This window comes from Crocodylus siamensis, chromosome 11 (genome assembly GCF_052110815.1).
Source record: "Crocodylus siamensis isolate JL-2025a chromosome 11, ASM5211081v1, whole genome shotgun sequence".
NCBI classification, from domain to species: Eukaryota; Metazoa; Chordata; order Crocodylia; family Crocodylidae; genus Crocodylus; species Crocodylus siamensis.
In genome coordinates this window covers 8,382,646-8,407,664 of record NC_143405.1, presented here as the reverse complement: position 1 = coordinate 8,407,664, position 25,019 = coordinate 8,382,646, and the positions used below count along the sequence as shown (strand labels likewise).

The 25,019-nt window shown below is 57.7% G+C and overlaps 1 protein-coding gene across 1 annotated transcript in view; it reads left to right on the top strand.

Annotated features, from left to right (window-relative positions):
• Nucleotides 1–25,003, top strand: part of LAMC3 (laminin subunit gamma 3) — a 36,994-nt gene extending 11,991 nt beyond the window's left edge. Inside the window, exons 8-28 of the mRNA XM_090022501.1 lie at nucleotides 294–430; nucleotides 1,578–1,685; nucleotides 3,653–3,854; nucleotides 5,024–5,130; nucleotides 5,480–5,698; nucleotides 10,945–11,133; nucleotides 11,399–11,644; nucleotides 12,282–12,435; nucleotides 13,084–13,226; nucleotides 13,876–14,054; nucleotides 14,139–14,277; nucleotides 14,462–14,667; nucleotides 15,045–15,121; nucleotides 15,587–15,721; nucleotides 16,230–16,374; nucleotides 16,883–17,035; nucleotides 17,585–17,687; nucleotides 19,051–19,250; nucleotides 20,006–20,152; nucleotides 20,479–20,578; nucleotides 21,687–25,003. Of these exons, the coding sequence (XP_089878627.1) occupies nucleotides 294–430; nucleotides 1,578–1,685; nucleotides 3,653–3,854; nucleotides 5,024–5,130; nucleotides 5,480–5,698; nucleotides 10,945–11,133; nucleotides 11,399–11,644; nucleotides 12,282–12,435; nucleotides 13,084–13,226; nucleotides 13,876–14,054; nucleotides 14,139–14,277; nucleotides 14,462–14,667; nucleotides 15,045–15,121; nucleotides 15,587–15,721; nucleotides 16,230–16,374; nucleotides 16,883–17,035; nucleotides 17,585–17,687; nucleotides 19,051–19,250; nucleotides 20,006–20,152; nucleotides 20,479–20,578; nucleotides 21,687–21,928 (3,331 nt within the window). The 3' untranslated portion in view covers nucleotides 21,929–25,003. The remainder of the gene's footprint in view (nucleotides 1–293; nucleotides 431–1,577; nucleotides 1,686–3,652; nucleotides 3,855–5,023; nucleotides 5,131–5,479; nucleotides 5,699–10,944; nucleotides 11,134–11,398; nucleotides 11,645–12,281; nucleotides 12,436–13,083; nucleotides 13,227–13,875; nucleotides 14,055–14,138; nucleotides 14,278–14,461; nucleotides 14,668–15,044; nucleotides 15,122–15,586; nucleotides 15,722–16,229; nucleotides 16,375–16,882; nucleotides 17,036–17,584; nucleotides 17,688–19,050; nucleotides 19,251–20,005; nucleotides 20,153–20,478; nucleotides 20,579–21,686) is intronic.
• The last annotated feature ends 16 nt before the right edge of the window (nucleotides 25,004–25,019 follow it).

The following is a 25,019-nucleotide window of genomic DNA, read 5'->3' as shown; positions in this document are numbered from 1 at the left end:
AGAGATGGGAGAAGGGGAGAGCTCCCCACTTCTTGCTGGAGAGGAAAGGACTGCCCTGGCCTTGCCTTCCCCAGCCACCCGCAGCCGGTGCTGCTGTGATGGTTCATTTCCCCAAACCCCCTGCAGCGGTGCCGGCTTGAGGGGCTGGGATCAGGATTGGCTTGGAGCAACTTTCCTCCTTCGGGCTCAGGCACACACCCGCTTCTCCCCATGCTGCGTGGGGCTGCGAGGGGAGTAGCTGTGAGCTCCCCCTGCCCCGTTCATAACAGTGCATTTCTTCTCCCTGGTGCCAGATGCCAGCCTGGCTCGTTTAACCTTGAGCCCCACAACCCCGCCGGCTGCACCAGCTGCTTCTGTTACGGCCACTCAAACGTGTGCACAGCAGCCACCGGGTACGAGGTGCATCACATCCACTCCGACTTCAGCCAAGGTACCAGCCCGCCGGCCTGGGAGCAGCACAGCTGGCTGCTTTGGAGGAGATGGTCACAGGCAAAGAGGTCTCCCCCCACAGCCCTGGGCCCCCTGCGCTCCTCTGGGGCGTAGTCGCTGTGTTGCCACCCCGGCTCGTAGCAAGGTGCAGCAGGCTCCTGCTCACCCTTTGCAGAAGCGGTGGGAAGGGTCCAAAAGGACTGCTCCCTCCTCTGAGCTCTCGTGTCGGCGTCACAACCTCAGCCGAGTCGCTGTGTGTAGCCGGGCTCATCCCCACTGGGGAAAGGCCCCTGGATGAGCACAGCCTTGAGGGGACAGGAGCAGGGTGGTCTCTGCCAGCTCTGCAGCCGGAGGGGCGTGCACGGGGCTGAACGCCGGTCCCCAGGCTCTATATCCGAGGAGACTGTGCCCTCTGCCGAGGATTCGGGGCAACAGCAACATCAAACCCTGCAGCTGGTCCAGAAGCTGCTCTCCCACCATCCGTCTGAGGGCTCCACCTGGGAGCTTGTCCCCTCTGATGGGACTTGTCCCGTGGCTTCAGGATGTGGGTGTGCGGAGAAAGGCCTGAGAAGCTGAATCAGCCCTTCCTGGCCCAGGGGAAAATATCCTTATGGCTTTGCCAGGTGGTAGCTCAGCTCTGCTTATGAATGCTCCCTGACCTGGGCACTGCTGCCCAGAGACCCGGAGGGTGAAGATACCTCAAGAAGAAGTGTGTCCTGATTGAACTAAAAATGCCATGTCCTTCGTGGTGTGGACATGACGCGTCCCCTAGCTCTGGAACGGAAGTAGGGCCTGATCTAGCCCATGCAGGGGTGGCCCCGGGAGGGACGTGACTCTCAAAAGGGCTGGACGGTCAGTGGCTCGGCACCCGCCACTGTTCTCACTGCTCCATGCTTCCCCCGCTGATTTGGGGTGCCCCCACTGTGCTCCTGGCGAAGCCAGAGAGGGCTCGTGGGATAAATTTGGGCTCATTCGGGTCAGGGGTTCCTTGAATATGGAAAGGCTGGATGTCCACGTAGCCTTCCTTCATGACCCTCTGGCCAGGTCAAGACGTTTTGGGGGCGGATGGTTGTTCCTCATTGAACCCCCCTTGCTGGCTCTCCGGTCAGGCCAGCGGCCCGCTCAGGTGTTGTGTATCCGTCACGCAGGGCCCGAGGGCTGGAAAGCCGAGGCAGCAGGTGGCAAGGAGATTCCTCTGCATTGGGCCAAGGGGAAGATCTACCTTGAGCAGGAGCCAGCGGATTTCATCGCGCCGGGTACGGCCCGGGTATCGGTGAGGGGTGTCGGGACGGTGGTCATTATGCGGCTGCAGCAGAACCCGCGCTGGGGTCGGTTGTTTAAACCATCATCATTAAATCATCTGTGGATGAAATCATGGTGCCTTCAAAGCCAGGCAGAGTGCCCTGATGCTCGGTTTTATCTCCTGCCTTGCCGTTGATTTGCTGGGTGAGCTCAGGCAGCAGTGTCCCTTCCTGTTCAGTACATCCCTGTCTAGGAAATGACTCTCACCTCTATTGGGGGGAGTGTTTGGAGAGCTGCAGGTGAGCAGCACTGTGTAGGAGCTGGGCATTTCCCCTTGTCCATCGGGGCTGTGGGTCTTCTTGCCACGAGGGGGAATTCATGCTGCCAAGAGTGTGGTTATAGGGAGGCCTGGGGGCTGCACACCGCAGGCATGCTGGCTGAAACATGGCATTAGAAGTGGCATCCCGGTCACAGATTCACAGAAGTTCAGGGCTGGAAGGGACCTTGGGAAATCATCGGGTCCTGCCCCCTGCCCTGGGCAGAAAAGACCGCTGGGGTCAAATAACTAGCCCTGGGGTCCATCTAGCCCCGTCCCCGACAGTGGCAGGGGTGGATGCTATAGCGGGAGAGCATTGAAATGGGTATTTCTTGAGTGATCTGTCCCCTATTCAACACCCTCTCTGGCATCCACCATTATTGGCTCTAGAGATGCCAGAGGAAACATCTTGAACCGCCCTGCTCAATAGCCACTAATAGATCTATCATCCACGAATCCATTTTCGACCTGGAGGGACGTGGGCAGTGGGGTCCCCCAGGGCTCGGTCCTCGGGCCCGCACTGTTCAACACCTTCAGCAGTGACTTGGATGAGGGGGTAGAAAGCACCCTGTTCAAATTTGCTGATGACACTAAGATGTGGGGGGACGTGGGCACGCTAGAAGGGAGGAATAGGCTGCAATCGGACCTAGACAGGTTACAGGGGTGGGCGGAGGAGAACAGGATGGGATTCAACACTGACAAATGCAAGATGCTGCACCTGGGAAGGAAGAACTGGCACCATACCTACCGGCTGGGGAACTCCCTTCTCGTCCATGCAGAGGCAGAAAAGGATCTGGGGGTCATCACTGACTCCAAGATGAACATGAGCCGGCAGTGTGAGGATGCGGTCAGGAAGGCCAGCCACACCTTGTCGTGCATCCACAGATGCATCTCGAGCAGGGCCAGGGAGGTGATCCTCCCCCTCTATGTGGCACTGGTCAGGCTGCAGCTGGAGTACTGTGTCCAGTCCTGGGTGCCGCACTTCAAGAGGGATGTGGACAGCATGGAGAGGGTCCAGAGGAGGCCACTCGCATGATCAGGGGACAACAGGGCAGGCCCTATGAGGAGAGGCTGCAGGACCTGAACCTGGCCAGCCTCCACAAGAGAAGGCTGAAGGGGATCTAGTGGCCTGTTACAAACTAGTCAGGGGGACCAGCAGGCACTGGGGGAGTCACTGTTCCCCCGAGCACCGCCAGGAATGACCAGGAATAACGGTCACAAGCTGGCAGAGGGTAGATTCAGGCTAGACATCAGGAGGCGCTGCTTCACGGTCAGGACAGCTAGGATCTGGAACCGACTTCCAAGCGAAGTGGTGCTGGCTCCTACCCTGGGGGGCTTTAAGAGGAGGCTGGACAATCACCTTGCCGGGGTCGTTTGACCCCAGTACTCTTTCCTGCCATGGCAGTGGGTTGGACTCGATGAACTGCTCAGGTCCCTTCCGACCCGACCAACTATGAAACTATGAATTTATCCAGTGCCTTTTTGAACCTGGCTCTGCTACCTGCCTCCACCCTGTCCCGTGGCAATGAACTGCACAAGCTAACGACACATTCATTACAAGTTCTGCCACTGACATCGCTCAGAGCAGGATCGGGCCCAGAGGGTGGGAGAATCTGGTTCATCCCACGTCTTACCGACTCTTCCCCCTTCCTTTTGCTTCCCCAGAGAAGTTCCTTCACGACCAGCACCTCAGCTATGGGCAGCTCCTCTCACTGCACATCCGAGTGGAGGGGAACGAAACTGGACCCTTGGCGTTTCCCATCGGGCTGGTCTTGGAGGGAGACGGCATCGTGGTGTCATCAAGCTCGTCGGCACTGCCAGGCGGGGACAGCCAGTCCCTCCCTGCCGAGCATGAGGCCACTTTCAGGTACAAGTGGTCTGAGTCCCCCGCCCTGATCACGAGCATCCATGTCCCCAAAACCCAGCAGCACAGCTGGCCCCACTGTTGGCAGAAGCCGGCAGAGAGGGTGCAGGCCTTCGAGACCTGCAGAAAGCCGAGGACAGGCCAATAGCTTGAAGTTGCAGCAGAGTAAGTTGATATTGGACCTCAGCAAAAACTTCTCCACTGTTAGAGCAGTGAGTAGACACCTAGGGAAGATGAGGACTCTCCATCAGTGGAGGTGTGCAAGGAGAGCCGCTGGTCCGGGGTAATATCGGTGTAGTGATGCCTATGTTCTGCTGTGGCAATTCCCCAGGTTTCTGGGCTTGGTGGTTGCCACCTGGGTCTGGGAGGAAATTTCTCCCCACGCCTTGCCACTGCATGTCTCAGAGGTTTTTTAAGCCTCCCCAGAGGCACTGGCTGTCGTCTGTCGCCAAAGCTGGGGATTGTGACTGGACTGTGCCTATGCTTCTGCTGGGATTTAAACCCGGAGGGTCCTGGCTAGAGGGTCTTGCCCTTCTGCTCAGGGTCAAACCGATCGCTGTATTTGGGGTCAGGAAGGAATTTTCCTCCGTGGTCAGACTGATACCACCTGGGAGCGGGGGCACAGCCTCTTCCTGGGATCTCTGGAGGGTATACTAACAACTTTACAGAAGCAGGACGTTGGCCACCATGGCTTCACCTGGGGCAGGTTCGGATGTGACGTCTGGTGTTGTGTCAGGGTTGACTGTAGTTTTACCAAGGGGCCAGACAATGGATGTGCTGGGATGGTTTGGGACAGGGAGGATCCTGCCTCAGGCATGGGCTTGGACTCAGTGACCTCTGGAGATCCCTTCCAGCCCCACTTCTGCCAGCACCTTCCCCTGGGGCTAATTTCGCCTTGCTTTTCTCCCCAAGCAGCCTCCTTCTCTGTTGCCCGTGAACACATGTGCATGCATGCACTCACACCCACACCCATATCCGCACACACACCACAGGGAATCGGGGCCTGAGCCTCCTCTGGTAATTCGTAGGCATACCTCCTGCCATTCCCCTGTCTCTGATGCAGCTGGGCCTTTCCCCGGCCAAGGGATTTCCCCAGCCTACCCACCCCAGTGCGCGCAGGGCAGCTGTAGTGGGTGAGGCCACACCGCTCCTTCTGGGCTGGTTCCCCACAGGCTCCATGAGGTGGAGATGGACCCCTCGCTGTCATCCTTCGACTTCCAGCACCTGCTTTCCAACCTGACTGCCCTCCGGATCCAGGCTGGTAGCAGCCAGGCACCACGTAAGTGACCCCTGGCAGCCAGGAGGCAGCTGCTTTGTAGGGAGCCTGTCCCTCCAGGGAAGGGCTGACTGCAGCTTTTTGCAGACAGTGGGTGCTGCAGTGGGTAGCCCTGCAGTGAAAAGGGGATATGGCATCCTGGGAAGTGAGATTTCACCTTATCGGGTCTCCAGGGAAGAGACTGTCTCCACCTTTTTGTGTGTGCAACCCCTGGCACAGGCAAGGCCCTGGCTGGGATTGAGGGCAGCCCTAGATAGGGCATTAAATGAGACAACATTGGGTTCCCCTCCCAAACTGACAGTTCATGGGCGGGTTCCTCTACCCACTTTAACTCCCTTTCCTCCTTCCGCAGGCAGGGTCTCCTTGCACGAGGTCCGGCTCACCTCTGCTCGGCCGGGGCTCTCCTCGCCCGCGTCCTGGGTGGAGGACTGCGTCTGCCCACAGGGCTATGTTGGGCAGTTCTGCGATTCCTGCGCACCTGGTTTCAAGAGAGAGGCTCCCTTTGGTGGGCCCTTCTCCAGCTGCATCCCCTGCACCTGCAACCAGCACGGCAGCTGTGACCCCAACACAGGTCCGCGCTCCCTCCCGGTGACTTGTCTTTGCCACTGCATGATCTTGCCTTCCTTTACAGGAGACCGTCCTGGCCATCTGCTCATTCCCTGGCTTCCCAATTAGCCATATAATTACCTGGCAATTACGCTGCAAATCATAGATAATAGCTCTGCATAATTGCATGTTCCCAAAGAATAGTAGGGAATGATGCCGGGAGCTCTAGCACCCAACCTCTCTAAGTTTTTAATCACTGGGTGAACTACAAGGGGCTACTTTCTGGCAGAAATACCTGACTAACTGCAATGTTACTGGTGATAGTAGGTGATAAGAAGTCACACATCTACCACTGTGAATATATCTGGGGCTGGAGAAGAGAGAGCATAAGGAGGAATGAAATGCATTGAAAGGCAGGAAGTGTTGGTCATAACCATGTTGGTCTAAGGACATAGGCCGACAAGGTTCTTTGGGTAAATGTGATATCTTTTATTAGACCAACTAAATAGTTGGAAAAATTGTTCTTTACAAGCTTACCAGGTAGAACTACCCTTCCTCAGGCATAGGAAGAGTCTGCTGTTGTTTTGTGTTCTCCTTGAAAGGCAGGAAGCACTGATAAAGGGTGGTGGAGCTATTGGAAGGCGAGTGAGCCTAGCAACAATGCTTGGGGTAGGTATGAGGAGCAGAGATAAGCGGCAGAGAGTCTGTGGGTGATGGTTGCTGCAGCAGAGCTGAGAGCAAATCAGCGTGGGCAAGGCAGGGGAGAAAGCGAAGAAGAAATGGATTATGGGGGCTATGGAGGAGGAATGAGGGGTTTAACAAAAGAGCTAGAGAGATCCTGAGACTGTATGGTACCTGCCTTGGGACCGCGTGCTGCAATGCAGCTCTGGTCCTGCTACAGGAGTTTACATGTGTGCACACACATGCATATGGCTGGGATGTGTGGCTGGATGTTTTTCACATGTATATTAGGACTCGAAGGTCCTGTGCAAGGAAATGCACACTGTCTGCATGTCACTGCAGTTGGGAGGCTTGGGATCCTTGTCCTGCTCTGAAGGCTGGTTCAGAGAAGAGGTCAGTGAGGTGGTTAATGAAGCATGTGTGGCTGTGTCCACACTGGGCAGGTGCTAGAACGTGTGGCAACAGAGCCTGAGACCGCCAGCCCTGTGCTGAGCCCTATTGTGCTCTGGTGTGCCCCGTGGCCTTTCGGTGGCTTGCTGGAATGGGATTTGGGATCCTTTGTTTAGCATCACTGGCTGAAAGCCCTCTAGTTAGCTGCATGCAAAGTGGGGCTTAAGTGCTGCACCGCTACTGATGAACGGGCAGAACTTCAGAGGCAGAGGCAGACAGCCATGGAGGAACTGCAGGGAGGCGAGGGGTGATTATCAGGCCTTAATCTGTCCAGACTGCAACCTGAATCCACACTGTAAAATGTGTCGCTGCTCACGTTACAGCAAGTTGTTTGGGTTTTTTTTTTAATATATTTTGGAAATTTTTTCATGTACCGGGTCAAATTAGCCAGGTCGGTTCTGAATTCTTTGAATCGTTCAAAAGTTTTATGTGGCCCCACTACCAGCAAGTGTTCTCCACCTCAGGCTTTTCAGCCTGGGGCTTCAGATACTTCCGAATCCTTTGACAGGCATCCTACTTTTATTTACACACACACACACACACACACACACACACCCCTTTACCTCCAGCACTCCTCCAAGCACCCCAAGTGGTTCATTTGGCAGGTCAAAGCACACTTTGACAGTTAAACCATTAAAAACCCGTTACACAGTTCGCACTACCTATCAGCTCACCCGCATACCCATCTCCATACCAGTACCTATACCCGTACCCACTGCCAGCCTGGCAGGCATCCTACATGCAGGCCCAAGCCCAAGCCCAGAGGCTCAGGGTTTGGATGCCCCCAAGTTTCGCTTGCCCTCAGCTGTATGGCTGCAGGAGCAAGCTACTTACAACGAGTTACACCAGGCTACGGGACAGGTGCTAAGCCCTGCCCCAGCTGGGCCAGCTAGTTTGGGTGCCAAACACCTCTAAACCCCGCTTAGAGAGTTTTGCATGTGGAAGGTAAAGCAATTAGGGGTGAAACATAGGTGAGAACCTGTGTTAACTCTGCACCGAAGACCTTCTGTCCAGTCTTGTAGTTCAAGGGGTAGAGGATCATCTGCATTAGCGCTCTAGGTTCCTAGGGATCAGCCCTGCTGAAATGGGGTCAGTCACGCACACGTGATGGTGCACAGCAGTGCTCTCAGGCAAGAGGCAGCTTTGCACAGGCACAGACTCCATCTGCCACGGGCTCTGCTGCCCACTTTATGCTAGGGGAAGGCAGGCGGGCACATGCCAGGTTGCTGCAAATATGTCATGGAAGCAAACCCGCCTGGCCTGCCAACTCCCAAAGAATTGCAGATGGCAGGGAGCTCCCCCCTGCACTGAGAGATGCTTCTCCAGGAAAAGTGTCTGGTTTTCTTCAGCTCTGTGGCAGGGAGGGGAAGCTGCTGGTTCACACAGACACCCCGGCCTCCTGCCCCCAGTTTGACTGGGATAACCGTGTTCTGCAATTCCCTGCGGTTCCAGCTGGACTCCTTGTGTGCTCTCAGCTATTGGTAATGATTGGCTGTGCCTGGGATAGCAGCCAGCCTGGCTGACATGGCCCTTGGTGTGAATGGGGCTGTGGGACACCCACCCTGCCCTTCCCCTGCTGAACCGGACTTTCCTCGGAGAGTAGCCCCATTGAGTCTAGCGGGGTGCTGTGCTTGGAGCAAGGCAGCATCAGGCCCTTTGCATTGCCTGTTGAGAATGAACAGCAAACCTGTGGCCATCTAGGACTTCATGGCTGTGGCCGTGTGTGATAGTGAGGATTGTACCCGCATCCCAGCAGCCTGGGCTCTGAATTGAAGGAGACTCACCATTCACTCTCCGCAGTGTATGGGCAATGACATGTGGCTGCTCAGGTATAACTTGGCAGGCTGACGCATAATGTTCTCCTTGGGCTCAACACAGCTCCTGCCTGGCATCAGGGTATATATATCCTGTGTGCTGTGCTGCTATCAGCCTGCTAATCCAGGGGCAGGCACAGGCAACTCCCTAGTGCGCTCGGGGAACATCCAAGCTTTGAGAGCAAAGAACTTGGTTGTGCCACCAAGGAAATAAGCTTCGACTTCCTGCTCCTCCACTCCAGCAGTAACATCTGCGGTGCAGGAGCCGGGAGAGCTTGTGGCTGGGCTTCAAAGAGCGGCTGCTTAACAAGTGCCGCAGCCCTGCCCTGCGGAAGCATGGCAGGGCTCGGCCGCGCCTCCGCCTCTTTTCTTGTGGAGCGCCGGGTCTGGTACAACCCCGGGGGCCCTTCCCGGCCTTTGATCTCGCAGCCCGGATGGTGCTACTGCCTCCTGCACGCAGCCTTGCACTGCGGTTCCAGCTCCCCTTGTCTTCCTCCTCTCGCGTCCTCCTCCTCCTCCTCTCCACCTTGGCCCAGCTTAGCTTGCTGTGGTCCAAGCTACTGTGTGCTCCGCTCGGGGAGGCCCGTGTTGCTCTGACCACCCTTGCCGAATCTTCTGCCTTCATCCTGTGTCTCCACGGGGCTGATCTGTCCCCAGGCCTTTGGGAAAGTGCCTGCCTTCAGACCTCATCCTCAGCCCAACCTGCCGTATAGGATGCTCTCTGCCGACCATCAGTGATAGTGCTGGGGTGGTTCCAGCCCCAGGGCAAGAGGCTCATGGTGCCTTTCAGCCTGTGACACTGGGGGTGCATCGCCAAGCATGTTCTGCTCCTCTGCCACGTGCTGGGCTGCAGCTGCGTGATCCATGATGCAGGGCATGCGTGTGGCGGAAGTGGCTTGGACCGTCTCAGAGAAACCTGTTGCCAGTGACTTCTACCTCTGGGCATGGGTGATGCGGACGCAGCCAGTGCTTTTGCCTGGGAGTGATCCTTTTGCCGGGGAGTGCCTGTGTGATCCTGCTGCTTAACTCATAGATTCGTAGAGTCTTAGATTCATAGAAGTCGGCTCGGAAGAGACCTTGTAGATCATCAGGTCTGGCTCCCCGCCTGGGCAGGAGAGAAAACCGGGCTCAAATGACCCCAGCCAGGTAGATGTCAAGCCTCCTCATAAAAGACCCCCAGGGTAGGAGCCAGCACCACTTCCCTTGGCAGTTAGTTCCAGATCCTGGCCGCCCTGGCTGTGACGCAGTGGCTTTGGCTGTCTAGTCTAAACCTCCTCTCTAACAACTGGTGGCCGTTATTCCTTGTTACCCTGGGGGAACAAGGTCTCTCCCAAAGCCTGCTGGTCCCCCCTAGTGAGTTTATAGATGGCCACCAGGTCCCTCCTCAGCCTTCTCTTGCAAAGGCTGAACAAGTTCAGATCCCGCAGCCTCTCCTCATAGGGCCTGCCCTGCTGCCCCCTGATCATACGAATGCCCTCCTCTGGACCCTCTCCATGCTGTCCACATCCCTCCTGAAGTGCAGCGCCCAGAACTGGACGCAGTACTCCAGCTGCGGCCTGACCAGTGCCACGTAGAGGGGGAGGATCACCTCCTTGGACCTGCTTGAGAGTCATCTGTGGATGCACAACAAGGTGCGGTTGGCCCTACTGACCGTGACCTCACATTGTCAGCCCATGTTCATCTTGGAGTCAGTAATGACTCCGAGATCTCTTTCTGCCTCCGTGCTCTTGAGAAGGGAGTTTCACAGCTTAGAAGTGCGCTGCTGGTTCCTACTGCATTTGTCAGTATTGAAACCCATCCTATCTTCATTAGCCCACCTCTATAACCTGTCCAGGTCCTGCTGTAATCTGTCCTTCCCTCCTAGTGTGCCCACCTCACCCCAAATCTTGGTGTCATCAGCAAATTTAAACAGGGTGCTTTTCACCCCATCGTCCAAGTCACTAATAAAGAAATTGAACAGTGCAGGCCCGAGGACCGAGCCCTGGGGGACCCCACTGCCCACATCCCTCCAGGTCGAAAAAGACCACCACCACCCTCTGAGTATGACCCTTCAGCCAATTTGCAATCCATCTGACTGTGTAGGCATCAGTGCCACAGTCACCTAGTTTTTTAATGAGAATGGGGTGGGAGACCATGTCAAAGGCCTTGCTGAGGTCCGGAAAGACTACATCCACCACGACACCTGCGTCCAGTGCTTTTGTGACCTGATCGAAGAAGGCAATCAGGTTGATCTGACAGGACCTGCCCTCGTGGTGCATGACTCGTGGTGCATGACTTCAGGGCTCCAAGCTGGGAGGTCACAGTCCCTCTGCTCTGTCTCCCACAGGGCACTGCCAATGCAGGCACCACACCGAGGGTCCCTCCTGTGAGCGCTGTGCCCCCGGCTTCCATGGCAACCCGTTTGTGGGGCACATCGATGACTGCAAGCCGTGCCCGTGCCCCGGCGGGTCGCCCTGCACGGAGATCCCGGAGAGCGGCGAGGTGGTGTGCACCCACTGCCCATCAGGGCAGAGAGGTCAGGTGCTGCAAGGGAAGGGGGGCAAGTAATGAAGCCTGGGGCAAAGAGAGGTTGGCAGGTGGATGGAGAGACAGAGGCAAAGAGGTGCAAGGGTGTGACAGCATGGAGGGAGGTGGTGAGGCCTGGGTCAAGGATAGATTGGCAGGCAGATGGGTGAAGTGTTGCAATAGCAGGGGGGCATGTGATGATGCCTTGGTTAAGGACATATAGCTGATGGACTGACTGAGTCCCATGCACTGTTGCTCCCCCCTCCCCCCTCCAGGCAGGCGCTGTGAACTCTGTGAGGATGGGTTTTTCGGTGACCCTCTGGGACGGGACGGCCCCATCCACCCTTGCAGCCCCTGCCAATGCAATGGAAATGTGGACTCCAATGCCGTGGGCAACTGTGATCCTGTCTCTGGCCGGTGCTTGAGGTGCCTGTACAACACGACAGGAGAGCACTGCGAGAGGTGCCAGGAAGGCTTCTATGGGAGCCCGCTGGCTAGCAGCCCCACCGGGAAGTGTGCCCGTGAGTACGGCTCCCCCGCCCCATCCTGCCAGGCCTTGCCCTTCCCAGAGCCAGGGTCCTGCTCCTCAGAGCCCACTTAGCTGAGAAAATAGGCTTTTTCTTTTTTTTTTCCTGTTTTTTTTGCACCGGTCCTGGAAGCACTGCAATACCAGGTCAATGCATGGAGTGGATGGAGCACGCTCCGGTTCCACCACCCAATACCAAAAAGAATCTGCTCAATATAGACCTCCTATGAAGGACATATCAGAGACAATCACCTGCCCTGGGGAGCTCGCCTACGTGGTCATGCTGCTTCATGCCACCATCTTAACTGGTGCGAGGGGGAGCAGCAGCCTTGGAGGGGCACATAGGCTGCACCCATTGCCTCCAGGACTGGAGACTGAGCACGGAGGGGAGATATGACACGTTCAAAGGCAGGCAGCGAGTCAGCAGCAGAAGGGAGCTTAGGACCTAGGAGTCCGGATGGCCAATCCCCTGTTCTAGCCTATTGACCATAATCCTCCCAGAGCTGAGATGAGAACCCAGGAGTCCCTCTTCCCAGGCCCCTCTGTAGACACCGAGGCGGGCGGCTGGTTAAGCCTGAAATTGCTGCAAAGCCCTGGGGTCTCCATCACTGAGTGATTGCTGTCTCCCCTAGCTTGCAGATGTGATCCTGGCGGTTCAGCCCAGGGGCTGGAGACCTGTGATCCCACCACTGGCCAGTGCCCTTGCCTCCCGCACGTCACTGGGCGAGACTGCAGCCGCTGCCAGCTCGGATACTACGACCTGCAGCCAGGGACTGGATGCAAGAGGTAGGCTGGATCTGGAGCTGCTGTCAGGTGTCTGAATATCAGTGTCTTGGGCCCAGGAGATCCCCCTTGGACGCAGTGTGATGGAAGTACAGTTCACACGGCTCCCTCCAGGCCTGCACCTCCCACAACAGACAGCTATGGGAGCTGGGTCCTGCCAGCCTTGCAGTGGATCCTTGATCATGGAGCCCCAGAAATGTGCAGGGCAGGGCAAGCAGCAATGGGCTTCATTAGCATGGTTAGGTCAGATGCTCCCACTGAGGGCAAGCAGGCAAGGGGACAATCCCTGGGCAGGTGGTGGGAGCAGCGTGGGGTGCAGGCTAGGCAAGTGTTTGCCTGGGAGGGGTCAGAAAGGGGTGATTCTGTCACAAGCAAGGGTTTGGCCTGGCTGGTGGGCCCTTCTGGCCCTACAGTCCGATGGCTTCCACCGAAGGTCAAGGCAGGGGCATGGGTGTCACCTCCTGTCACCTGGTCACTTTAGGGGTTGCTGCTGTTTTGACCCAAAGCCAGCCCCACCCTACAGGGGTCCATAGGGACTGGCTTTCTTGGAGGGAGCTGGCGCGGGGGGAACCCAGGCCCTGGCGGGGTGGTGGGCATGCAACTGGCATGGCGGCTGTTTCTGCTCATCCTCTTCCATTTCCTCGGTCCCAGCTGCAAGTGCAACCTGGTGGGTTCCCAGGAGAGCCAGTGCCACCTGCTCACGGGGCAGTGCCCCTGCCGCCCAGGTGTGGAGGGGAGGCCGTGTGACCGCTGCCAGCCTGGCTTCTTTGGTTTCTCCATGAAGGGCTGCCGAGGTAATGATGACAACGATGGCCTGCATGGTGCTGATGTCAGAGCGTGGGGGGTGCTGGTGCAGAGGGGTCTGAGGCACTGTGCTGTGGGAGCCCAGGGTCTGGCGTGGTGGGGCTGGCTGCAGCGGGAGAACCCTTCCTGGGTCTTGCCCCTGCCCCACAGGTCTCTCCCTCTGCCCCTGGCAGCTGCCCATAAAAATAGACCAGTCCGAACTTGACTGAGCCCAGTGGGCAGGGGGGAGTCAGGGGAAGGAGACCCTCAGTGCCTCTGGGGTCTTGTTCCACGCCAGGAGTCACATCGCATGGCTCTCTGTGCCCCAGAAGCCCCTCTGGGCAGGGGCTGTAGGAGCCCTGGCCCAGGCACTCGGGCTCGTTTGTGAAGTGCTGGGGAAGAGGCACTAGGAAGGGGCAGAGGCAGCTGTGAGCCTTTGGGCCCGTGCTTACCACGGTTGTGTAAATCTTCTGCTGTGTGTGCCACTGTTTGCTTCACCCTGACCCCAGCAGGGTGGGCAGCAGGGTCTCTCAGGGCAAGCAGTGCCTGCCCCAGCCCTCGTTTGTGGCTCCAGTTCTCCTGGTGACACGGATGTCGGCCAGTCCGACCTTGCTTGAGCACCTGCTGCATGCTCCTGGGATCTCTCTGCCTTGCTTGCAGCCTGCCACTGCTCCCCGCTGGGCTCCGCCACCCCCCAGTGCCACGAAAACAGCACGTGCATCTGCAAGCGGGGTTTCGTGGGCTACAAGTGTGACCAGTGCCAGGTGAACTACTACTACGACCAGGAGCAGGTCCAGTGCCAGGAGTGTCCTGTCTGCTACAGCCTGGTGCAAGACGAGGTACGAGCCCTCCCTCCTTCACCGACCCTGCCCAGCCCCAGCCCCAGCTGCCGTCCTCTCTCAAGCCACCTGCTCCCCTCGTAGGCTGACAAGCTGAGGGCCAAGCTGCAGAAGATGGAGGAGTGGCTGCAGAAACCAGACTGCAGCAGCCCCCAGCCCCATTTCCCAATGCTGGGAGAGGAGCCGCGCGGAGACAGCCTCCCTAGTCGCTACCTGCTGCAAGGTGGGGGCAGAGGAGCAGGGCTGGCATCTGGTGTCCGGGCAGGAGGGGGTGGGATGTGGCATAGGCACAGCCCCAGAGGGATCTGGGTACAGATACACCCCACCCAGGGCATCCCCTGTTGGAGCTCCAGTCTTGCTCTCCCATCAGCGAGGGCCTGGTCTGATGGCCTGTGTGCTGCGTGCAGGTGCCAAGGTGATGTTCCTGGAGCAGGTGGCCCAGCTGGAGGGCTCGGTGAGCGCTGCATGGGGTCGGCTGAGGAACACCAGCGGGGCCGTGGGCTGTGCCAGCAGCGGGAGTGACAAAACCTGCATCTTGCTGTCAGAGATCAGCGCCGTGCTGCAGTCCGCGCAGCAGGAGATCCAGCAGGCTGCCGCCACGCTAGCGACAATGGTGCCCAGCTCCATCCCAGCCCCCTGGGCATCCGTCTCTCTCTCTCCCCTACCCCTGAGTGACTTGAAGTTGCCCTGGCTCCCTTGTGGGACAGGTCCAGTCCTACCTGGGCTCCGGTCCGATCCTCAGGCAGGCAGGGTGCTGGCCATGTGAGCTAGGTCCTGGTGTGGGAGCTGGAAGGCGCACCCTGCACCCCATCCAGGGGCAATGCTCTGCCTTATGGCTTTGTGGGGGTGCCATGGGACAGGTGGGAGCAGCAGCCTGGCGAGATGCCTTTGACTGTGAGTGGCAGGCCCCAGGCTGTGGTGTTGTTCCCAGGGGGAGGTCTGGGCCCTGACTCCTGGGATTTCACTTCTGTTTTCTGTCCGTGTTCCTAGGTTTTCCCTCAAGAGATCTCAAAGGAGCCCACGAGCTGGGGCCGCCTGGCGCTGGAGTCCCGGGCACTAGCGGAGAGGTACATGATGGCTGCATGTCTCCTCCGGCTTGTCTGCGGTCTGCGTGCTCTGATCCTGCCCTGTCCTGAGTCCCTGCCAAGACCCTGGGCCTGTCTACAGCCCCTGCTCCCACTTGTCTCTGCGCCCTCAGTCTCATGCCCCTTCTCACACTGCCCCTACATTTTCAAACCACCCTGGCCTCCAAGGGCTCGGTGCTCCGTCAGGTGTGTGCACCATGTGGCACTACCCCATGTGCCCTGGGCATCGTGTCCTGCTATGGCAGCAAGGTGCTGTGCCCACCTGTCTACCCCGAGCTCTCAGGGATCTCTCGGAGATCCTCTGATGCTGTGGTGGAGACCAGGCCAGGCAGGAAGCCAGCTTAGCTCCCCAAGGCAGGCAGGTAGTTGGTGCCCTGACTTCCTCAAGGAGGAACCTGTGGGCTCATTGCTGAAATCCTCTCTCTCTCTCGCCTCTTGTCCTTGCAGCCACAGGATGACAGCAGCACAGGTGGCATCTGTAGCTAGGAAAGCACTGCTGGCTTCCAATGCCAGCTACATCCTCCTGCAGAGCATCCTGGAGGACAACTCGACCCTGGAGGCCAGCAGTGAATTGGAGGACAGGTGAGAACTTGGCAGTGTCTGCGGGAATTTGGCACAGGATGGTGGGCATGGACAGCACCCTGCCGGTGTGACTCAGCCCTGGCCCGGGGGGAGTGGGGAGCTCTGTCTTCTTGGCCTATTCCTCCCTTGGCTCCTCTACTGAGCCTGCCAGCTGGGAGGGGCCCATTGTGGTGATTTTGGGATCCCAGCACCTGTCTGCATGGAGCTGGACTGAAACCATCCCAACTTGTAGTGTCGGGGGGAGGAACAGGCTGATCAGGGGTGGCATCTCCTGTTGCTGCAAACCCCCAGGATCAGGGAGGGAGGGGAGGAAGAGGAGCTCAGAGAGTGCCCCTAGGGGAAAGCCCAGGGTGGCCCTTGGGTAGTGCTGGCTCCCAACCGCCGTCAGTCTGGAGTACACTCAACACTTGCAGGCTGGAGGCGCTGTCCCACAAGGCAATTCCCAGAGCCCTCCATTGCTGGCCAAGCCCCAAGTCACACTTTGCTCTGGCTACCCCCTTCTTGTTAGGTACCAGGAAATCCAGCAGGCCCAGGAAGAACTGGCTGCCAGTGCACTGGAGGCAGTGACCGAAGCCAAGAAGACCTTTATGTCCGTCCGTCAAGCCAATGCAGACATGGCCAAGAACCTGTCACGGTGGAAAGCCCCAGAGCTGGTGGGCAGCAAGTACAGTGCCTCGCGCTAGTAGGGCTGGCATGTATCGCCCATCTGCTTTCCCCACCCTGCCTGGCAATGGGTCAGTGTGGGCACCTGGGGGGTGGAAGAAGAGCTAGGTGTCTGTGGATGAGATGCTTATGAAACCTGTCAGCATGGCGTGCATGTTTTGGTATCCTTATACTCCAGTGGGGGTCGGGAGGGCAGTTATCAAGGGCCACCAGAGACAGAGGGGCTTGCGCTGTCACCTAGTCCAGTGGTTCTCAACCTTTTTTGTACCAGGACCCATTTGTGAACATTGATGGCCAGTCTTGACCCAGTGCCCCTCAGTCCTGACCCACTGCCCACTGACTCCAGACTCCAGCCCCCCAGTGTGTGCGGCAGGGAGTTGGTGTGTGAAGCATGGGGGGGCTAGGTGCACTCTCTGAGCTCCTCTTCCTCCCTCCTTCCCCGATCCTGGGAGTTCAGAGCAACAGGAGATGCCACCCCTGATCAGCTTGTTCCCACAGACCCCCCTGACTCTACAGGCTGGAGCCCTCAGACAGGAGCTGGAGGAGCTGGAGCAGGCGATGGAGGAGAAGGGGCATCCGGCTGTTGAAGCATCCCATGCTCTGGCAGCTGCCTCGCGCCTGGAGCTGCAGAAGGCTCTGCCGTTTGAGCAGGTGAGTACGCTGGGCGGCTGTCTGGCGGCAGCTGCCTCCCGCGTATCTCTGCATCAGCTGCAAATTTGGGGGTGGGAGAGAACTGCAAAGCACAGCAGCACAAACCAAGGCTGGCAGAGGGAGGAAGGGGTTTCCTCCTGCAGCCAGCCTGGGCAGGCAGAGCCCTGTGCAAGTGCAGCCCCAAGGACTGCCCCGTCCCCTGCCTGGTGCGAGGCCCTGCGTTGCAGCATCAGGAGACCCTCTGGCCATGGAGACTTGGGTGAGCCCCGAGGCACTTGTCGTGTCCCTCTTCCAGTGGGATCACACCTGCAGCTGCATGCACTCAGGGAGCAAGGGGTCAAGGGCAGTGAATATTTCAAAGGGAGATGTTCTTCCCCTGGGAAAGCCAGGGCTGAACTTGGATCTCGGTCTTCTCCCCACCACCTTGCAGAGGCAGAGGGTCACCCTGCCGTGGGTTCTGCCCCCTGCCACCTCTGTATAAGAAGCCCATGCATTCAATAATCAGGTGCACACCCCAGATCTCATGCCTGCCTTGCCTTTCCCCCGCAGCTGCGAGAGCAGGCAGATGCAGCTCTGACCCTGGCAGTCTCCTCCATGTCGCATGGGAAGAACGTGGTTTCAGAAGCCAAATCCCTGCTATCCAACCTGGAAGGTATAAACTGCTGCCTACAGCCTTGCCCTCCATCCCCTCTCACCTGGCCAGTGCTGGAGGTGGGAGGGTAGCTTTGGCTCTGTTGGTTCCTCAGGGATTATTTATAGCTCAATGAAGGGAAGCCCTGTATCCCCAAAGGAGGACGTACAGGCTTGTGTGTGTGTGTGTGTGTGTGTGTGTGTGTGTATAACAGCATCAAGCAAAAGCTTTTCTTCACACACTGTTACAACAAACGCACCTGCAGGCCTGCGCTCCTGCACATCCTTCTGCAGGCCTTTCCCTAACCCAATCGCAGTCTCTTAGTCCCAGCCCCAATTTTGGGGTTTACATTCTCAGTTCATTTGCTGCCGCTGTCGCTGTTGCGGTTGTTTCCACTGCCCAGAGGAGGACATACAGGCTTACTTTGTCTGACAGGGTCCCAGGACAGAGAGAAAGAGGAGGAGAAAGAGAGAGACCGCCTGCCTCTGCCCAAGTGAATCACTTTATGGGAAAGCTAGACAACAAATTAACTAGCCTTGAGCTCGGGCAATGGGAGTGCCCAAACAAATACTCAGCAGAAGGGATTTAGTTGATACCAAAATCTCTGAGCTCTTTCTCAGTTCTTCCAGTCATCAAGCCCTCAGGACCTGAATTCCTCATCCTCCCCCCCACGGCTGTTCCTCCCCTTCACAAGCACAGATGCATAATCATTAATGCTTGGATTGCGCATATGTTAATGAAAGGCCTTGAAGACACCCCCTCCCCTGTTAAGTGAAAAATTTATGGTAAAGCTCCTCATTCACTGATTAATAATGACCCTTTACCTGTGAGAGGTTATCAGTTAAGTTTCAGCTCTTTTAACACTCCTTGTAGTAATGGGTTTCAATTACTTTGTGTGACGGTGGTCAAGAGCTTCTGGTTCTTCCTGTTGGACTCAGTGAAAAATAGAGTCCGGCCTTGGGAGTCTGCCGTTACGCAAGGTTACCCCAGTATTTCTACTAGTTTAGTTATACATTTACAGCCATCTTGTGTGGGTGGAGATGCTTATGCCAAAGCCTGTAGGGCAGTGACTTTCATTTGTAGATCCCTAAAAAATTTCGAATGGAGGTGCAGACTCCTTGGGATTGAAAGTGTGGGTATTCATATACATTGATTGATCATAGTCATCTTACATGGATGCCTTAATTAGTCTGCAGACCCCCAGGGGTCTGGGGACCACAGGTTGAAAACCACTGCTCTAAGGGTGGTTGGAGGACGCTGAGTTCTTGGTCTGGTTCTGCTGGGCTTGGCTCTCTCTTGCTGTGCAGATCAGGATGGCTCCAGGAGGCTCCTGGGGTGTCCTGGGAGGGTGAAGGACAGGGCGTGTATCCTTCTGTGTCTGCAGGGGCAAAGAAAGCGCTGGTGCGTCAGAAGAGCCAGGCCACCCTGAGTAGGAAGATGGCGGTGGTCCGGGACAGGGCCATCACCGATGCCCAGAGGAAAACCAAGCAGGCAGAGAGGATGCTAGGAAACGCTCCATCTGTTTCCGCCATGGCCAAGAAGACAGTCAAAGAAGTGGAGATTGTCACAAGGGAGAGTACCAAGGTCTGAGGGGCTCAACTGGTACAAGACCAAGGGGCAGCAGGGCCTTGGGGCAGGAAGGTGTTTGGGAGTAAAGTGTGAGCTGCAGCTGGGCTTACCGCAGGGAGCTGCAGTGCAGCCGTCCCCAGCCTCCCTTGCCAGTGCCCTGCAGCATAGCCTGTCACCCTCCAGGATCCCCACCTCCAACCTGTTTGCAGCCACCCATTTCAGGCACCTGCCCACAACTCCTGCCTTTCCTCAGAGTAGTTCAGGGCTTTCCCCCTGCTGCAACACAGATCTGCCAGTCTGCCTCAGCCCTGCACCCCTGGCCTCCACCCAGTCCTACCCTCTAGCATGCAGCTAGCCTCCCTTGCTCTTGAGACCCACCATGGGCAGTGGAGATTAATTACGGTTCTCCATGGGGCCTCAAACCCACAGCGCCTCAAGTCTGGTTTGAATCCCCTTTCTTGGAGGGACAGGCCAGCGCACAAACCCTCCAGCTCAGCACCTTCCCCCTCACAAGCCCTTGACTACCTTCATGGGGGAAGCGACCTGTTGGATCACGCTAAGATTTCCTTCCATCCGACCTGCAGGGCTGCACCCTCCTTTTCTCAGAGCCTGAGGCCAGAAGGCACCATTAGGACATCTGCCTGCCTCATATCACCCAGCTGTGTTGGCATCCTCGGTGCCAGGGTGTTTCAGCCACCACGGGGCTGGAGGTGGGGAGGGGAGTCATGCAGGACAAACTGAATACTCCCTTCACCCTCTAACCCATGCAGAGAGCACAGGCACTGCTGAGGGAGGGGAAGCAGGAGCACAGGCATAGCCGCGAGCTTGCCAAGCACGTAAACCGGACCCTGCTGGAACTCTCCAGGCAGGAGCGGGCATCCGAGAAGCTCCGGGGCGAGCTGGAGCAGGCCGGACAGGTGAGCCATGTCCCGTGGTGCTGCAGGTGACAGCCCCTCGTCTGTCACCCACATCCTGTCCCCGCTGCCCACAGAGGTGTTGCAAGGTCAGGCATGAAGCTGGAAACCCCAACAAGGTCTATGTGTTGTCTGCAGCACTGGGGAGAGACCTGAGGGGCATTGTAGCATGCACAGTACCAGGCTCTGAAGTATTCCTGCATGAGGTCTTTCCCTCGCAGAGTGCCAGGCATACCCCTTCAAGGGGTTCACCTGTTGGCATAGGCAGCAAGACCCCCCCATACAGGGGTGTCTTGGGCATGGCTGATGCCCGTTGTCTGTGTTGGAAGGTGCAGCCGGATGGCAGCGATGCAGACAAGAGTCTCAGAGAAGCCCAGCGCTTGCTGGAGACAGACATTCAGACCCTGAACAACCTGCTCAGCAGCCTGGGTAAGACCCTGCCACCGGCAGAGGCTGTAAATGCCTTCACAGCTCTGCCGGCTACCCTCAGGCAGCAAATGCTGCTGCGGGACCCTGATGTCCTTGAGCCCCGAAAGCTTTCTGACTTTCTGATCATGGCACCAGGTCCTAAGGGATCGGTGTCCTCACAGGATCTCAGCAGGAGGGGAACCCTCCTGCAAAGCTGCTCTTACTGGAATGCACTGGCAAGATCCTCCTTCTCTGAGCCAAGGTATCCAAATGTTGCCCTTGACCTCCAGGAGGGCGCCGGCTGATGTGCTGTCCACACCCAGAGCTGCCCTTACTCCCAGCCCCGATACTGGCTTTGCATTGTTTTCCCCTGGGGGATTGCTGTAACTTGGGTGGAGCCTCGGAGAAGGCAGCCAGCAATGAGTCAGGGTCCTGGGAAGCCAGGAATGCAGGGTGGGAAACGCCAGTTGTTCTGTGATGATTTTAATGCAAGCTTGTTCCCTCTCCCCTGCCCTGACTTAAATCTCCCTGGTACCGCTGACCCCCGGCGATCACCGAACCCCACTGCAGGTGCCTGCCCTTTCTGGGGTGTCCCTTCCCCACCACCCCCTGGACCTGTCTTCCCTGTTCAGTGTGCGAGCACTGCCGGGCCAGGGCAACGGGGTCATTCGGCTGGGATCCAGTCTTCCTCCCTGCAGCCTGCCTGCCTGCCCTCTCTAAGTAAGCTGACAGCAAATCCGTGGTGATAAAGGCCTGTGAGCTCTACGGCTGTGCTGTGAAATGTCAATCGTAGTTTGCCGGCCTGCCCTTGGGGTGCTCTTAGTGCTCTGAGCCCCGCTGGAGCAGGGTTGGCTCAGCTGTCTGCTGTGGGTCGCTTCCCGCTGTCTGCCACAGGTAGCACAGCCTAAGGCCATGTGGAAGGAGAGGCAGCATCAGACAAGGAACTGCAACTCCATTTCAGTCTCAGGTTCATTCTGTGCAATGAATGCTCCAACCTCTTTCTCCCCCTCTTGAATCTGTCATCTGATGCATGGGCCCCAGGCAGGTGCAAGGCTGCTTTCACCTGACTCCAACTGGGATGTCCCTGGCTCGCTCCCTTGCTCACTGCTGCCCTCTCCTCCTCCCCCAGACACAGCAGCCCCCATGGAGGCCATGCTCAATGCCAGCCGCCTGCAGCTGGCCCATCTCCGGCTGCGCCTTGCCGAGCCCGGCTCCCTAGCAAAGAAGCTGAGCCACCTGCAGCAGGAGGCAGAGCAGCAGCAGCAGCAGATCGAGGCTTTCGAGAGCGACCTGGCGGAAGTCCTCGCCGACAAGCAGAACTTGGAGGCCATCCTGCAGAGCCTGCCTGAGGGCTGCTCCGGCTGGCAGTGAGCAGAGGGCAGGCCCTGGCCCCGTGCATGCCCCCACCCTCACCAGGAACTTCAGAGCCAAGAGCATCCCGCTGGCGCTCCCAGGGGCACCTTGCACTTCTCCTGTGCTCCTTGCCCCAGCTTCCCATCCAATAACGTGTCACAGTCAAGGTGCCCGGTCCTTCCTTTTGAGGAGCTCGCTGGGACGACGAGCGCAGCCCCACGCTTCTCCCCATGCCCCCTGGAACTGCGACTTGCAAAGTGGAAGCTTCTTTACGCAGGACACGGAGTGTGTGGGGAGCAGAGGACCATCATGTACCTCCCAGCCAGGTGGGACCCGCCTTCCCCCAGCACGCGTGGAACCCGGTGCGTGGAGAGGATTGGATACACCCAAAACTGGGGATAAAAAATGGTGCCCTCCCAGTTTCTCCTGCACACGAGGCCTTCCCGTATGTGCCAGAAGCTGGTCACTATGGGTAGTGTCCTGCACTGGCTTTGGACATGGGGCTATGAGCTGCTCTCAGCAGGGCTCCTTCAAAGGGAAGTCTGCAACCTGTCTGCTCCAGGAAAGGGAAGGTTAATGGGCACTGGGGTGGGGGCAGAACAGGAGTTTTCCCTGGGCCTGGAGCAGCTGCAGCTGGCTAAAGTTGCTGGTTCTCCCCTCACCATGTTCTCCCTTCTCCAAACCAGAGCAAGGCCAATTGCAGAGAAGGCCCCTTTTGTGCTTTCCCTTGGGTTGGTTTAGCATTGGCATCACTCCTGAGTCCCGTTGCTGCCAGGAGCAGCATCGAGCCCTCAGAGGTGCTTAGCTTTTAAGTTCATTCGAATGGGCACTGGTGCCCTTCCCAGTGGGAAGCCATGTACTCGTGTAAACCTACAAGTCCAACTGCTGGAGCGGGCTGCGGGGCCCTGTCTGGCAGTGATGTACTTGGCCTGTTCCCTTCCCTGTTGGCCCTAGGAGAACACCTGGGCATCTCCAATCCATGCACAAGCTCTCCTTTGTTGATCTAAATGTCAAGCTATTGCCACACGCCCAGCACAGAAGACGATGTCATTCTTGCTCCTTCCCTGCCTCTCTGCAGACCTGTTGTCTCAGCCGATGCCACGTGTAGCTGTATCCATTTTAAAAATCTTAATATAACACATAGATCACAATCAGCTTTCTAGTAGTGGATGGGTTGTGCAGTGGGGAGGAGGACAGGTCACCCCGACTGCGGCTGTCCCAAGGAAGGCTCCCAAAGCTCTGCCTGACTCGGGTGACGGTACCCTACTCTGTGGCCTGGAGTCCCAGCTCTAGCTAGGGGTGAGGCCGGCCTCTTCCCTTTCTCACCCCCCGCTTCTTGCAAGTCACCAGCAGGAGCTCGACCTTCCTGAGCTCCACCTAACAGGGGCACAGGAGGCCTACAGGCCAGGCTGGTGGCTTGGGACCCTGGAGACCTGGGTCCAGTGTGGGGGCATGTGAGGATAAATGCTTAGTGGCAGGTGCATGGTAGAGGGCTTGGTAGCAGCACTGCAGCAGTGAGGGTCTCCTGACCCCCAGGCTCGGGCTTCAGAGCATCAGGGCCCTACCTACAATACTATTAAACCCTGGGGTGCTGGGATGAGCAGAAGCAGCTGTCAGCATCTAGCTCAGGTTTGAAAGGCAGAGCAGGGTCTCTGGTAGGTCTCCAGGAGTACTGGGGATCATAGGTGCCGACTTCTATTTTTGCTGGGGAGGGGGCTAAGATGATGGACATGTGGAAAGTGTTATGCGTTTTAGGTGACAGCCCTCTTCCCGAGGGGGGCCAGGGCCCTCGGGCCCCCGCATACTCAGCATCTTCGCTGGGGGTAGGGGTGGCGCAGGGAAAAGGGGCTTGGAGCAGGGATGTAGGAGCACGTGCCCCCCCAGCCCTGCCTGCATGGGCAAGTTGCACCTCCTGCCAGGGGTTGGGCTCCCAGCTGGTGACTCAGAGCCTTGGCTTCTCCCACCAGGGGCCAGGCCAGAGGCCTCACCCAGCTCTATTGTTCTGCTGCCTTTCTTTGCTTTTTTAAAAGAAAATACTGGGATGGGAGGGGACTGGAGTGCACAGCCCAGGCCCGGGCCAGCCTTGGAGACTGACCAGAGAGCTGCCGGACAAGATCCACCTTATGTCCCCCCATTTCCTCAGCTCTCCTGGGGTACCTCTGTGCCCTCAGGCTGCCCCACTCCTGCCGTGACAATGCACCCGCCACCCTGGCCCAGGCACACTGCGTAGCTCAGTGCTGGCCTCTCCTTCCCATCTTAGGTTTCAGTTCTCAGCAAGTGAAGTAGAAATCTTGCTGCGGGGCTAAGAGGCAGCCCTCCCTGAGTTCACCTCCCAGCCAGCACCCTCATGCTCTGGGGCACCCACCCTGGAGGTTCCCCGGGCTGGACTCCAGATGGGGAGGCTGGTCCTCAGGCCTGTTCATAAGAGCTCAGGGGGCCTGAATCATTCATGGCCCACGCTAGCCTTCTCTTTGCTGTTCCCTGGGGCCCAGTACGTTATCCCGCTGGGCCATGAGAGCTCCCACTAGCATGGCTGTGGCTGGACACACGTAAGGGATCCCTGCAGACTAGGGGCACAGGAGCTGAGCGGGTCCTGTGGCCAACAGAGAAAGAGCCAAAAAGGGAACAACATAACCCTCGTGGGTCTCTGGTCCTCAGTCAGCGTCAAGCTGGATGATGCCCCCCACCAGCCTGGCTAGCAGCTCCACATCCCTGTATGCTGGTCAGAGGATGTGTAGAGACTGGTGGGTACTTTTGGCTCTAGGGCACTGCTTTGAGGCTAACACTGATCACACTGACCTCCTCCCCGACAGCCGATCTGTGGAGGTGGAGGTGAGCTGACCTGCTCGTTCTCAGCCTTGTGCTTAGAAAGCCGGTGCCTGCATGAGCGAGCTCCCCTGCAGACAGCTCTTGTCTTTGCACTTAGCGGACACCTTAGCAGATGCATCTCAGAGCAGGTCGCAGGGGCCTCTGGGCTGCGGCCTTCGGTCTGCCCCCTTCCACCGGTGCCAGGTGTATCATCTCCAGGAATCCTAGTTTTCTCTGCTCTAAAAAAAATCCCCATTTTTTGATGAAAAAAAAAGCTAACCTCAAATCCACATTTTTCCGT